This window comes from Erinaceus europaeus, chromosome 16 (genome assembly GCF_950295315.1).
Source record: "Erinaceus europaeus chromosome 16, mEriEur2.1, whole genome shotgun sequence".
NCBI lineage: Eukaryota > Metazoa > Chordata > Mammalia > Eulipotyphla > Erinaceidae > Erinaceus > Erinaceus europaeus.
Genome location: NC_080177.1, coordinates 12,868,398 through 12,883,388, shown reverse-complemented (window position 1 = coordinate 12,883,388; position 14,991 = coordinate 12,868,398). Strand labels below are relative to the sequence as shown.

General features: G+C 42.8%; 1 protein-coding gene across 7 annotated transcripts in view; it reads left to right on the top strand.

Annotated features, from left to right (window-relative positions):
• The first annotated feature begins 7,858 nt into the window (after positions 1 to 7,858).
• FRMD5 (FERM domain containing 5) overlaps positions 7,859 to 14,991 on the top strand; it is a 353,107-nt gene continuing 345,974 nt past the window's right edge. For all 7 annotated transcript variants that reach the window (XM_060174543.1, XM_060174544.1, XM_060174540.1 and 4 more), the window contains exon 1: positions 7,859 to 8,162. In XM_060174543.1, the coding sequence (XP_060030526.1) occupies positions 8,061 to 8,162 (102 nt within the window). In that variant the 5' untranslated portion in view covers positions 7,859 to 8,060. The remainder of the gene's footprint in view (positions 8,163 to 14,991) is intronic.

Here is a 14,991-nt window from a genome sequence, read left to right as displayed (position 1 = left end):
TGTGGAAAGATTGTTGATTAGCAACAACTTCCAGCCTCGCTCAGCTTACATGATAAACATCTGAGTAATGAGAGAAAAATTAACCAGGATTATAGATTCTCTTCTACCAAGCAATTTCTAATGAAATGAACAATAAAAAATATTTCAACGAAGACCAATTTCATCAGCATAGAGTAAAAGTTTACACAAGTGAAATAAATTGCAAATAAATTGCTAAAAGTTGCCAATAAAAGAAACAGGGGCTGGGCGGTGGCACAGCAGGTTAAGTGCCCATGGCACAAAGTGCAAGGACCGTTGTAAGAATCCAGGTTCAGGTCCCTGGCTCCCCACATATGGGGGGTCGCTTCACAAGTGGAGAAGCAGCTCTGCAGGTGTCTAACTTTCTCTCCCCTCCTCTGTCTTCCCCTCCTCTCTCCATTTCTCTCTGTCCTATCCAACAACAGTGACAGCAATAACAACAACAATAACAACAATAAACAACAAGGACAACAAAATGGAAAAAACTAGCCTCCAGGAGCAGTGGATTTGTAGTGTTCGTAGTGCAGTAACTGAGCCCCATCAATAACCCTGGAGGCAAAAAAAAAAAAAAAAAAGAAAAAGAAAAAGGAAATAGGACATTCTGGCATTGTAAAGTGTGACTTCTCACCCTACTCTACTCCCCAGGAAGAGATTGGGGGTGGCAGGTGTGAAAAGGCAGGAGTAATAGACAACCCTGACTACTCTTTATTCTGAGGGGGTCACCCTCCTACTGTCAATAATTTGGGAGGGGGCTGGTTATTTAAAAAAAAAACAAACCCTCTCATGCCTGGGGCTCTGAGTTCCTAGGTTCAAGTATCAGCACCACCCTAAGTCAGAACTGTGCAGTGTTTTGGTCTTGGTCTGTCTCTGTATTGCTTGCTCATTAAAATAAAATAAAATATTTAAAATAATAATTTGGGAAGAAGAGTGTAGAAGGAGAAGGAGAAGGAGGAGGAGAAAGAGAAGAAGAAGGAGGAGGAGGAGAAGGAGAAGAAGGAGGAGAAGGAGGAGAAGGAGGAGAAGGAGAAGGAGAAGGAGAAGGAGAAGGAGAAGGAGAAGGAGAAGAAGAAGAAGAATGGAGGTTGGAGGTATAGGGAAATCCAGGAAGAGTGTTTTAGAATAAAATCTTCTGGGGGTCGGGCGGTAGCGCCACGGGTTAAGCGCACGTGGCACAAAGCAAGGATCCGGGTTTGAGCCCCTGGCTCTCCACCTGCAGGGGAGTCACTTCACAAGCGGTGAAGCAGGTCTGCAGGTGTCTATCTTTCTCTCCTCCTCTCTGTCTTCCTCTCCTCTCTCCATTTCTCTCTGTCCTATCCAACAACAAATGACATTATCAACAACAATAATAGCCATAACAAGGCTACAACAAGGGCAACAAAGGGGGGAAAATGGCCTCCAGGAGCAGTGGATTCATGGTGCAGGCACTGAGCCCCAGCAATAACCCTGGAAGCAGAAAAAAAAAAGAATAAAAGTTTCTGTATATCACCATGGGACCTCAATAGATACAGTAAGGGTTTCCAGAGCATTCCACTCTTAAGATAACTGGCTGAGTAGGGAGACTGATAAAAATTACAAAAAAAAAAAAAATGCAACAGATCCTTTATAGTCTCCACTGGGCTGGGATAGGCCATCTAGCTCAGTGTCACAAGAGTAGAACTAGTGGGGCAATAGTCACTCTCAACTTTTTTCTTACCCTGAACCCTCAACATAGAGAAGATTGATTTAAAAACAAATCCAAAGGACCGGGAGATTGTTCATCTGGTAGAGCTCAAGCTTTTACCATGTGTGAGGACTGGGGCTCAAGCCCATGTCCACTACATGGGAGCACCTTGGAAAGGGAAACTTCAGGAGTGGTGGTGTGGAGCTGTGCTGTCTCTCCTTCCTCTCTTTCCCTCTCTTACTCTTTATCTGGGAAAAAGAAGGGAAAAAAGTCCTTTGGAAGTAGTAAAACTGTGCAGGTATGAAGTCCCAGCAAAGCCCTGGTAGCAAAAAAAAAAAAAAAAAAGAAAAGAAAAGATACCTAAGCCATTTCCAAACTGTTTTTTCTTTCTTTCCTATTTATTTTTCCCCCCTTTTGTTGCCCTTGTTGTTTTATTGTTGTTGTAGTTATTATTGTTCTTGTTATTGATGTCATTGTTGTTGGATAGGACAGAGAGAAAAGAAGCATGAGTTTTTTGAATGACAGGTGAAAGAAATAATTTAGATAGGAGAAAAAATCTTGGAAATTAAAGTGACTTTGAAGGGGATAGAGTTCAACCATTATTAAAAAATATATTTCATTTATTTTATGTTAATGAAAGGTAGAGAAAAACCAGAACACTGCTCAGTTCTGGCTTATGATGGTGCTAGAGATTGAACCTGGGGACTCAGAGCCTCAGGCTCGAGAGTTATTTTATATAACCATTATGCTATCTTCCTAGCCCCACCCATTAGAATGTACATCTTCTGTGCATGAGGCCCTGAGTTGGAGACCCAACATCACATAGGAGCATCATGGATGACACCGGGGGAGCTCTGTGGATGGTAAACCGCTACTGTGGTATCTTTCTTCTTTCTTCTCTCTCAATCCTCCTCCCTCCCCCCCCAAATAAAGGAATGAAAAATTGGGCCAAGGAGGCTGTTCAAGTAGGATAACACACATTTGAGGTTCTGGTTCAAATATTCCTATATTTGACTGTGCAAGACGTCAGGTTAGGATTCCTTGATCCAATTTTAATGTGAATGTGTCGAAGTTTCCCCACACCAATAAGTGAAGCTGAACATAGGCTTGTTGCTGGATGCCACAGAAAGCCAAACATAGGCCTTTTTGCAAAAAAAAATGGAAAGGTTTCATCGCCATCTGAATGTGTAAATGAGGTCAGAACTCAAAACTTCTGGGTAGATGATATCAAGGCAAGTCCTTGTCTTGGGAGACATTTGTACAAGTAGCAGGGGTTGTTTTACTGAAAACAAGGAGGTGAGTTTGAGGCAAATAGGGTGGAACCCTGATGTCATCAAGTCTTCCTGTCTCCAGATGGATTTTCCAGGAATTCCCTCCTAAAACAAAGTCTGCAAGAGGTCTCAATGTTTCTCACTGTCCTGAAAGACAAAGGAAAAAAAAGAAAGGAAGGGTGGAAGAGGAGTTTATGAGTCTCTGCTTCTAGTTCTGCTGCTTTCCAGCTTCAGCTGGAAAGAGGGAGGATGTATAATGGTGTTAATTATCACATTTTGAAGAGCGAGTAGTCAGTTGCTCTACTGATCAAGAAATGTGGGCTGTTCTGATTTCCTTTATTTATATATTTTCTTTAGATTATTTCTTGTATCTTTGCTGCCTTCTCCCTTTTTAAGCAAGTGTGCACTGAGCGTAATCTACATAAGCTGAATACTTAATAAATGTTGTTGAAGTAATTCTGCAGACTGAATGGTACTGTCAATTCTGTGAACATTGGGGATATATTTTATTCATCTTTGCATTCTCTCTTCTTCAGCACCTGGTATAAGGACTTGCACATAGTAGATGCCAATAAATTATTTGAATAAATGAATTAATTTGCTTTATTTCATATATACATATTGCTGCTATAACAATGGCTGAAGGCTAGCTGGAAATATAAGGAAAATGAGCTATAATTGGAGAATCTAATAAAACCTGTCATCCATGTCGGAGAGCCCAATTATTAGAAATATTTCTGATGCCTCATTAAGAAAATTCTATTGTTTTCTGAGTGTATTGCCACCCACCCCCTACTAAATAATCTCCTCTTGCTCTATTTTAATCATTGACACTGCAACCAAAATGATGATTTCCAAACACAGATCTGATTCTGTTATTTCATTGCTTAAAAACTTCCAAGGCACCCTTACTATCTACACAATAGAAGCTGGATTCCTAAGTAAGACGGTGAAGGCCTTATGCAGTTTATCTTCATTCCATTTCTTCTCAGTGAAGAACCTCACATTCTGTTCCTCGAAAAATACTTGCAATTTATGGAACATGCTATATACCTTTGCATTTTTTTTTCCCCCTCCAGGGTTATTGCTGGGCTCGGTGCCGGCACCATGAATCCACCGCTCCTGGAGGCCATTTTTTTCCCCCCTTTTGTTGCCCTTGTAGCTTCGTTGTGGTTATTATTATTGCCCTTGTTGACGCAATTCGTTGTTGGATAGGACAGAGAGAAATGGAGAGAGGAGGGGAAGACAGAGAAGGGGAGAAAGATAGACACCTGCAGACCTGCTTCACCGCCCGTGAAGCGACTCCCCTGCAGGTGGGGAGCCGGGGGCTCGAACCGAGAATTATAGTATTTCTTTTTGTAGTGCTCCATTGAGTTATAGCTAATTGTCTATGCACCAACACTTTAATAGGTTGTGAACATGGTTTTTACATTTCCTTTTTCTGTTTTATTTTTTACTTAGTTTTTATTTATTAAACAAGGTTTGAACATCTGAAAAAAATCTATTTATTGGATAGAGACAGAAATTGAGAGGTAAGGAAAACATAGAGGGAAACAGAGATACCTGCAGTACAGTACTACCGATGATGTAGCTTTCCCCATGGGTGGGGGGACAAGGGGCTTGAATTGGGTCCGTGCACATTATGACACATGTGTACAACAAAGAGTGCCACCACCTGGCCCCCATTTCCCTTTTTTATATTTTTATATATTTCCCTACTACTTTGCAATCAAAAGATGATATTGTGCCCTTTGCACCAAAAAGGATGGAATTGGAGGTGATTTTGCTTAGTGAAACATGCAAAGAGATAAAAGATAACTATCACCTGGCTTCACTCACAGGTGGAAACTAGAGAAATGAAACACATGTACTTGCTAAAACAGAATCAACCAAGAAGCTGAACAAACGAAAAATCAGAAGCAGCCCCCACACCTGTGGACATCTAATCTTTGACAAAGGGGCTCAGACTATTAAATGGGGAAACCAGAGTCTCTTCAACAAATGGTGTTGGAAACAATGGGTTGAAACATGCAGAAGAATGAAACTGAACCACTGTATTTCACCAAATACAAAAGTAAATTCCACGTGGATCAAGGACTTGGATGTTAGACTACAAACTATCAAATACTTAGAGGAAAATATTGGCAGAACTCTTTTTTGCATAAATTTTAAAGACATCTTCAATGAAACGAATCCAATTACAAAGAAGACTAAGGCAAGTATAAACCTATGGGACTACATCAAATTAAAAAGCTTCTTCACAGCAAAAGAAACCACTACCCAAACCAAGAGACCCCTCACAGAATGGGAGAAGATCTTTACATGCCATACATCAGACAAGAGTTTAATAACCAACATATATAAAGAGCTTGCCAAACTCAACAACAAGACAACAAATAACCACATCCAAAAATGGGGGGAGGACATGAACAGAATATTCACCACAGAAGAGGTCCAAAAGGCTGAGAAACACATAAAAAAATGTTCCAAGTCTCTGATTGTCAGAGAAATGCAAATCAAGACAACAATGAGATATCACTTCACTCCTGTGAGAATGTCATACATCAGAAAAGGTAACAGCAGCAAATGCTGGAGAGGGTGTGGGGTCAAAGGAACCCTCCTACACTGCTGGTGGGAATGTCAGTTGGTCCAACCTCTGTGGAGAACAGTCTGGAGAACTCTCAGAAGGCTAGAAATGGACCTACCCTATGATCCTGCAATTCCTCTCCTGGGGATATATCCTAAGGAACCCAACATATCCATCCAAAAAGATCTGTGTATATATATGTTCTTGGCAGCACAATTTGTAATAGCCAAAACCTGGAAGCAACCCAGGTGTCCAACAACAGATGAGTGACTGAGCAAGTGGTGGTATATATACACAATGGAATACTACTCAGCTGTAAAAAAATGGTGACTTCACCGTTTTCAGCCGATCTTGGATGGACCTTGAAAAAATCATGTTGAGTGAAATAAGTCAGAAACAGAAGGATGAATATGGGATGATCTCACTTTCAGGCCGAAGTTGAAAAACAAAATCAGAAAAGAAAACACAAGTAGAACCTGAAATGGAATTGGCGTATTGCACCAAAGTAAAAGACTCTGGGGTGAGTGGGTGGGGAGAATACAGGTCCAAGAAGGATTCAGAGGACCTAGTGGGGGTTGTATTGTTATATGGGAAACTGGGGAATGTTATGCATGTACAAACTATTGTACTTAATGTTGAATGTAAAACATTAATTCCCCAATTTAAATAAAAAGAAAAAAAAGACAAATCAGAAGCAAACAAACTATCTCTAAGACTTTATGAGAACTGTCAGGACAGGGCTATGTCCTGACACAGAGCTCATTTTAGCTTTGGCTCAAAGCCTATGTTCCCCCCCCCCCTATCCATTTTCACCTGATATAAATGATGTGATACACCTAATGTAAATAATGTGCCACACTTGATGTAAGCCGATGCTATAAAGGCTGGGGTAGAGTTATGGGAGACAGAAGAGGACAGGTCAGTTTGGTGGTGTGTGGTGGTGGTGGGGGGAGCTGACAGCCTCCTCCCCTCCGTAATAAAGGCAGGAGCTAGCAAGTGATCCCTCACTCTCTCTCACTCTAGCTCTTGTCTGCCCCACCGTTCAAGGCTTTGCTACTAAGGACCTTGCCCTTCCTAATCATCTCCTCTCAGCCCTCCCAGCTTACCCTTGGCCTGACAAGAACTATGGTGGTTATCACTAGCATGGTGGGGGCACAGAACTTTAGTGGTGGGTACGGTGTAAGACTATATATATCCTATAATCTTACAATCTCCTAAACCACTATTACAAAGAATAGCTTGGAAAAAAGAATAGCACGGTTTTTCTAGGTTCTATGTAAGTTTTTATTGTTTTTGTGTATTATATGACCTACAAGCCACAACAGTGTAAATGAAAATACTTGGCAGATTATGGAATTTTAATCTTTAATTAAATAATCTTTAATTATCTGGCATTATTGTTTTGATTTTTCTATTTCCTCCTATCAATTTCTTTTGATGGCTATTATATTTGTTGGTCAATTTTTGTAAAGACCAGGGAGCTTAAAAATGCTGGGGTCAGGAAGGCAGGAGACAACTTTTTTCTTTGTGCTGTGTCTCTTCTGACTTTGCGTCAAGGAAGTCTGAAGACATGGTTATTCTAGTTCTAAAGGTATAGTGGAAGGGGTCCATGGCGTCCTCGCTCCACGCCAGCTGAGGGAGCACACGCTCAGTTTCTTCCTTTTGTCTTCTGAAAATAAAAGGAAGGACGCAAAGGGTGTTCGAGTGGAGGGCTTGCTATGGGTTAAACACGAGTGCTTAACCACCTCTGCAAACGCTGAAGCTTTTGACGAAGTAGCTTCTGTAAAACAGATGTTCAAAATAAGAGGGCTGGGGCGAAGATGCCTGTCGGCAAGACCCGGGGCAAAGCGCAGGTGGGGGCAGCAGCGTGGTCCCGAGCGGTCGATGCCCGCATTCTGCAGGTGCAGCTGGGATTGTGATCGCGCACCACCGGGCTCCCCCAGAGGGCCGGAACCACGGCGTCGCAGAGTGTGGACTTGGCTCCCGAAGCAGAGTGCAAACGCATTCGCGGCCGCAGACATCCCTCTGGCCCAGCGCCCACACCTGCCCCGGGGGAGGGGCAGCAGCCTCGGTAGCGGCAACCGCGGGGAGGAGAAGCGCCCCTGCTTTGGGACGCCCGAGGGCTGGTCTCACTAGGCCGGGCCTGTCTTTCTGCTTGTGATTGCTCCCCTGACCTGTCTGTTACCCTGCTGTCCTGTTTGATTGGCTTCTCCGTCTGCCACTCGGTTCCGCCGCGCTGACCCCCATTGGCCCCCCTGCGGCCGAGGCCCCGCCCCGCGAGCTACACTGGCGGCGCGGCGCCGGGAGAGAGAGACAGAGCGCGAGTGCTTGCTGCGGGCTGGGGGAGGCGGCGGCGAAGGAGGTGGAGGCGAAGCGGGGCCAGCCGGAGGCGACGGCGGCAACCCGGCTGCGGTGATGGTGCGTGTGTCCGGGGCCGGTACAGAGCTGCCCGGCTGAGGGGCGCCAGGTCCGGGGTCCGCAGCGCCGCCGCGTCTCTCCCGGGGCCGTGCGGGCTGGCGGGAAGATGCTGAGCAGGTTGATGAGCGGCAGCAGCAGGAGCCTGGAGCGCGAGTACAGCTGCACCGTGCGGCTGCTGGACGACAGCGAGTACACCTGCACCATCCAGGTCAGACCCCCGCCCCGCGCGGCGCCCCGACCTGCCCCAGGCTGGGAGAGGGGGTGTCGCCCCGGACCTCGGCGCTTTGTCCGCCCCAGGCTGCCGATGGGGGACGCCTGGGTCCGGACCTCCCGCCCCCCAACTCTTCCCCTGCGCACTCTCGTGGTGTGGGCGCCCCTGCCCGGCCCCCGGGTGTCTGTCGGGGGGCGCGGAGCCGGGTAGGGTGCGGGGCTCGCTCCTCCGCCGCACCGTCGGGGACGCGGGGTCTTGTGCTCGGTCCGGGGCCGGGGGTAGGGATCTTCCTTTCTGCCTTCTCCGGCGGCGGCGGCGGCGGCGAGAACGGCGCCTGTCACAGCCCCCCGCCCGCCAGCACCCGTGAGTCAGAGCCCGCGGAAGGTGGCCCTGAACGCGCAGCCCGGGGCGCGGTGGCCTGCGGCGGCGGGGGCTCGCAGCACCCGGCCCCCTCCCAGCTCGCAGCTCCTCCTCCCCCTCTCCATCCTGCTTGTCTTGGGGTCGTTCCGAGGTGGGGGTTCAGGAGGTTACCAAAGGAGGAAAGGAAAAAAAATAAGAAAAGAAAAAAGCTTTAGCAACAAGTCCTGGCGATCTGAGGGGCTGGCGGCGGCGACAAGGAACCGGGTGACTTACAAAAGACGCCAACAATACAGGGACACGGCGCAGCCTTTCTCCAGAACCTGGGATTCTGCAAGAGGTTTATTTATTTATTTATTTTGTAACCTCTTATGTTCCTTTATGACCTCTGTGGTGCACGTCAGAAGCAGTTGCGATGTATTATTATTGTTGTTGTTATTAATCCCCCCCATTCCTCCTCCCAGATCTGCAATCCCAGCGCTCTGTCTCCTTGATCAAGTCCCGAGGTGGCTGAGCCTTTGCCCATGCCCCACGGGTGGACTTCAGCAGCCTGGAGGCTCCTGCACTCGCTGCTGGAGGAGTAAATTGAGTTTGGATTCAGAGTGGTCTCACCTGATCCCTTGTCCTTGCAGCAAGAAGCCAGAGGGGGCTTCTTGTCTCGGCTGTAGCAGGCAGAAACTGTTGGCTCTGTGTCCTCCTCCCTTTGTCTCCTGCACGGCCTCTACCGTCTCCCCCGCCCCCCAGCCCACAATCCATGTATTATTATTATTATTATTATTTTGCTGACAGTGCTCCATCGTGGAAAAGAGCCCTGTGTGAGGAAGAGGCCGGGGAGCGGGAGGGGAGCAGCTGCTGCTGTCTGCTGACTCTGTGCTCAGTTCTGCCTTCTCTCCACTTTTTCTCCCACCCCTCAAAAACAGCTCTGGGCAGAAATGCTGACTGCTGCCAAAGACCCACGAGGATAGAAAAAGAGAACAAAATGTCTTTTTCTTTTCTTTTCTTTTTTAAAGGCCATTAACTACAGCTTGAGCAGTCATAAAGAAGCTCTAGCTAGTGATCAAGTGAGAGAATTTTTGTCATTGAATATGATCGAGAGGTGCTATATATTTTCCCCTTACTTTTGTCTCTACCTTTTTTTTTTTTTTTGGTGGAGGAAGAACTGAGTTGAGCTTTTTCGAGTCTTAGTCTTTGTTTTAAAATTTAAAGCTTTTCTTACACAACAGTATTGTCAAGGGCAGGGTGAGATTTCCACTTTGTGAGTCCTGAAAGTCCTTTTGAGGTATAGGTGATAGAACACCGATGTAGAATTGAGATCGCTTAATCCAGTAGTGATTTTTAAATTAGAGTAGGGCGATTTTTAAATTAGAGTAGAGTTGTTCCCCTCAGTTAGCGGATCTTTTGAGGCTGGTTGATTGTTATTGTAGTTGTGGGCATTTTTTGTTACCACTGATAAAAAATATTTTTAAACTAAGCTGGACTAACCTGGATCAGTACTTATGATAGTCAGTTGTGGTCATGTGTTTTTGTCCATTCAGGTCATATTACAGATTGATGTTATAAGAATTTAGGCCATTAAAAAAACTCAAGCTTGCTATGACATATACTACAGTAAGTGTTCACATCTAGACATATTAACGACTGTATATGGAGATTCTCATATAAGTCTAAAAAACATAGGAATACTAGCCTATGTAATAACATCCTTGACACCCCTATTATGAATTGTTGTTTTCTTATCTATGAGAAGAAAAGATGGTATCAGGAGTTGGGTGGTAGCACAGCGGGTTAAGCGCAGGTGGTGCGAAGCTCAAGGACTGGCATAAGGATCCCAGTTCGAGCCTCCAGCTCTCCACCTGCAGGGGAGTCGCTTCACAGGCGGTGAAGCAGGTCTGCAGGTGTCTATCTTTCTCTCCCCTTCTCTGTCTTCCCCTCCTCTCTCCATTTCTCTCTGTCCTATCCAACAATAATGACATCAGTAACAACAGTAACTACAACAATAAAACAACAAGGGCAACAAAAGGGAATAAATACAATATTTTTTTAAAAAAAGAAGATGGTATTTTATGTGAAGCTATAGTATTTTGTGCATATAGCTTTTTTGAGCATTTAAAGATTGAACTTTGCAACTTTTTCTCTTTATATAGTGTGTGTGCTTATTGGACACACTCTGAGTCTTTTAAATCAGTATGGGAAGGAATCATCAGCTCCTTATTAGGGTAAAACAATATTCCCAACATTTCAGCAATTACAGTATTATATCTTGAATTTTTTGGTGATCATTTGAATTTCCTTTCCTTGAAGCATTGTATGCCATACTTTTAAGTTGGGTGTCTGTCTCAAAGATTTCAGGGCTTCTTGAGAAAATTGGACCACTTAGGGTGTTGCAGAATCAGGAACGTTATAACTGTGTTGGAGCCATAATAGGTACATTTGGTGAATTTCAGTTGTGGGAAAATCTGTCAAAGTATTGGCTAACCATTAACACTGCAGTAGTTATATTGACTTGGCATTTAGGATGTGATTGTTAAGGTAGTGAAATGCCTTATATCCTCTTAAGGAAGGTTGCCACAGTTACCAGGCTATTTCATTCTTTCAGATATGCAAATGTATTTGTAGACCCTGAGAAATGAAAATATATATGGGAGGATTGTAGTCTAATTGCCCCTGTGTGAAAAACATTGCGCACAGCTCCGTGTCAGTTTTGAAGGTCATTGTCTCATAAATGCAGATTTAGGGCCATATATTTTTGAATAGTGTAATTTATGCATACCTAAATTTATTTACTTATTTACTACCTTATCTACTACTTTATTTGGGAGACAACAGGAAAAAAAATGAAAAGAATCCATTGTATCTTTGAATATAACATACCAGATGGAATAATGCTTATACCTGTAATAGCCTAAGAAATATATATTAAGCTATTTTTCATGTTGCAATCATTTCTAAAATATTAAAATATAAACATTGAAGAAATACTGTGGACATATGTATTGAAAATATATAGGTTTTCAAGTCAGAAATAATAAGCACATTTCTGTGTTTACTGAAAAGTATAGTCACCCTGGAGATAAATTTGATTTACTAAAGCACTTAAAATAACAGCTGATTAAGCAGCGTGGTTGGCTTTAAAAGTTCAATTAGACATTACCATAGATAAAATTTGTGTTTGCAGAAGCAGTTCTGTGAAGCAACTCAGATTTGGATTTGATTGTTTCCAGCATTTGGAAGCTGTAGGATCTAAGATAAGTGAAGTTTTGGAAGCGAGAACGAATGTGTTGAGCCCTGTGCTAGTCAGGTAACTCAAAGCATGTTTCCCAGTGGCCATAGTCCCACTACATTAGCTGAAGAAGAAAGTATGTGGATTTGTGGGAGAGAATACCTTTTTTTTTTTTTTTTCCACTAGAGCACTGCTCAGCTCTGGCTTATGGTGGTGCAGGTGATTGAACCTGGGACTTTGGAGCCTCAGGCATGAGAGTCTGTTTGCATAACCATTATGCTATCTCCCCCTGCCAGAGAATAATTTAAAAAATATATTTAATTTTTTTAAAAATCTTTATTTATTGGATAGAGAGCCAGAAATCAAGAGGGAAGGAGGAAGATAGGGAGACAGAGAAACACCTGCAGCCCTGCTTCACCACTTGCAAAGATTTCCCCTTGCAGGTGGGGACTAGGAGCTTGAACCTGGGTCCTTGTGAACTGTAACACATGCGCTCAGCCAGGGGTGCCACTGCCTGGCCACCCTCTTTTTAAAAATTATCTTTATTTATTGGATAGAGACAGCCAGAAATCAAGAGGGTAAGGGGAAGATAGAGAAGGAGAGAGAGACACCTGCAGCCCTGCCCCACCACTCGTGAAGCTTTCCCCCTGCAGGTGGGAGCCTGGGGCTTGAACCCAGGTCCTTACACACTGTAACGTGTGCTCAATCATGTGTGCCACCCCCAGGCCCCTGAGAATACTTTTTCCTTTTTTGAGAGGCAGTGCTTATTAAATGGCTCTCTGTTCTTTCTGCTAACTGCTTACTTATATCTTTCATGAGTCATTTGAGAGATGGTTGATATTATCGCCATTTCACAGATGAAAGGCCCAGATGAAAGCCCTTGCTGAAAGCTAGTAGTTGAATACATTATATTCAACTTTTTTTGTCTCTAACTCACATCTTTGTTTCCTCTATCCATTCTGACTCCTGAAGTTACTTTACCTCTCTGTATTTCATTTCCTCCTCAGTAAAATGGGAGTATTAGTACCTGTGGTTTGTGGAAGATAATTTGGAAATGTTACACATAAGCAATACTTAAACAGACTTAAAAATACTTTGTTGTGTCTCATAGTAGGAAACAGAATTTTGCAGCTAGACTATTTCTTTTAATAGATCAGTTTATGTTGTAAGTCCTTTCAAAATAATTTCTGAACAATTTTAATGAAATTGTAAGATTTAAAATGGGAATCACTGAATAAATTTTTAGAGCTCTTTATTAAAAATCAAGAGGTCAGGTTTGCTTCCCTTCTAGCCTACCAGTCTTGACTTTAGAGTTTTTTTTTTTTTTTTTTTTTATTACTGTCTGGACCGTGATTGCCTTTTCTAAAAACTTTTGTATTTGGTAAGCAGAATTCTTGGATTCATTAATGCAAAACCAATGTTAGAGAATTAGGATGATTTTATTCACAGGGAAAAAACGCAAGGCTGTTGTATTTTCATGAATATTTTTGTAACTGATTTTAAAAAGTAATTATGCTGTCTCAGAATTTCTGTTATAATAGCAAGTCAGTTAAACTCTGTTACAATAGCAAGTCAGTTGAAATTCCAAAGTTAGCAGTTCTGGAATCCTGAACATTTTTAATCTGTTTCGATTTTCAATTTGTATATTACAACATTTTTTAAATGAAAATAATGTAAACTAACCTTGTTAGTACAGAAGGTGAATTCTAGATCCATACCTGTGTTCTTATTCATTTTCTCTTTTTTTAAAAAGTCTTGCATGAGGGGGCGGGCGGTAGGTAGTCCAGTGGGTTAAGGGCACATGGCGTGAAGTGCAAGAACCAGTGCAAGGATCCTGGTGCCAACCCCTGGCTTCTCACCGGGGTGGGGTGGGGGGTCGCTTCATGAGCGGTGAAGCAGGTCTGCGGGTGTCTACCTTTCTCTCCCCCTCTGTCTTCCCCATCTCTCTCCATTTCTCTCTGTCCTATCAAACAACAACAATAACAAACAATGATAAACAACAAGGGCAACAAAAGGGGGTGAAAAAAAGAGAGCCTCCAGGAGCAGTGGATTCGTAGTGCAGGCACCAAGCCCCAACGATAACCCTAGAGGCAAAAAAAAAAAAAAAGTCCTGTTTAAGTGGCATCCAATAGACACCTAGGAAGTCATCACAGCTGACTTTACTCATAGGTGTTTGTATGAATTTGCTCTGGTAAATGCTTGGAATGAATATTGTAGATGAGGCAACTTAACACACTGTAAAATAAAAAAAAAGTTTTGGGTCCTCTGTTATATTGCCCAGACACGTTCATCGTATCTGTACTATATTTAATATCATACTAAAAAAAGGAAAAAACTCAAGACAACCTGGAAACATAAAAAGGTCTTTTCTGGGTGTTGGGAGTAGTGTAGTGGGTTAAGTGCAGGTGGCGTAAAGTGCAAGGACAGGAGAAAGGATCCTGGTTCCAGTCCCCAGCTTTGCATCAGCAGGGGGTCGCTTCACAGGCGGTGAAGCAGGTCTGCAGGTGTCTTTCTCTTCATTGTCTTCCCCTCCTCTCTCCATTTCTCTCTGTCCTATCCAACAATGACAGCAATAACAATAACTACAACAACAAAACCAAGGGCAACAAAAGGGAAAAAAATAAATATATTTTTTAAAAATGTCTATTCTGTTATACTTTTCTAGTGGCTTATATAGGTGTTAAAAATGGGTAACCCTAAGTAAACCATTCATGTTTAGAATTGAGTTACCAATGATATAATTGTTACTATATAAAGATATTTTGGATTACTTAAAAAATTTTTTTGACAGGTTATACTTTAAATTTATAGAGGAAGGAGTTGTAAAGAAAAAAAAAATCATCTTAAGCCCTAAGAGTTGTATACAGCATGTATTTCAGTACTTATATATATAGCTCAATAAATATTCTAATTTGTTTGTTATGATTTCTGTGTTAACTTTAACAATTGGAAATGCCTTATATCTGGAAACAATACACATTTTCCAATGAGTATATTCCCCATTTTATAGTTTCAAGCCATTCCAATTCAAACCATTTTGCTTTGCAGACCCTCTCCCTGATGAGAAGTACAATATGAAACTGTGGTATTTTGTGGAACCTTTTGAGTTCTAATAACTTTCTTTTTTTTATATTTATTTTATTTATTTTTTCCCTTTTGTTGCCCTTGTTTTATTGTTGTAGTTATTATTGTTGTTGTTGTTGTTGGATAGGACAGAGAGAAATGGAGAGAGGAGGGGAAGACAGAGAG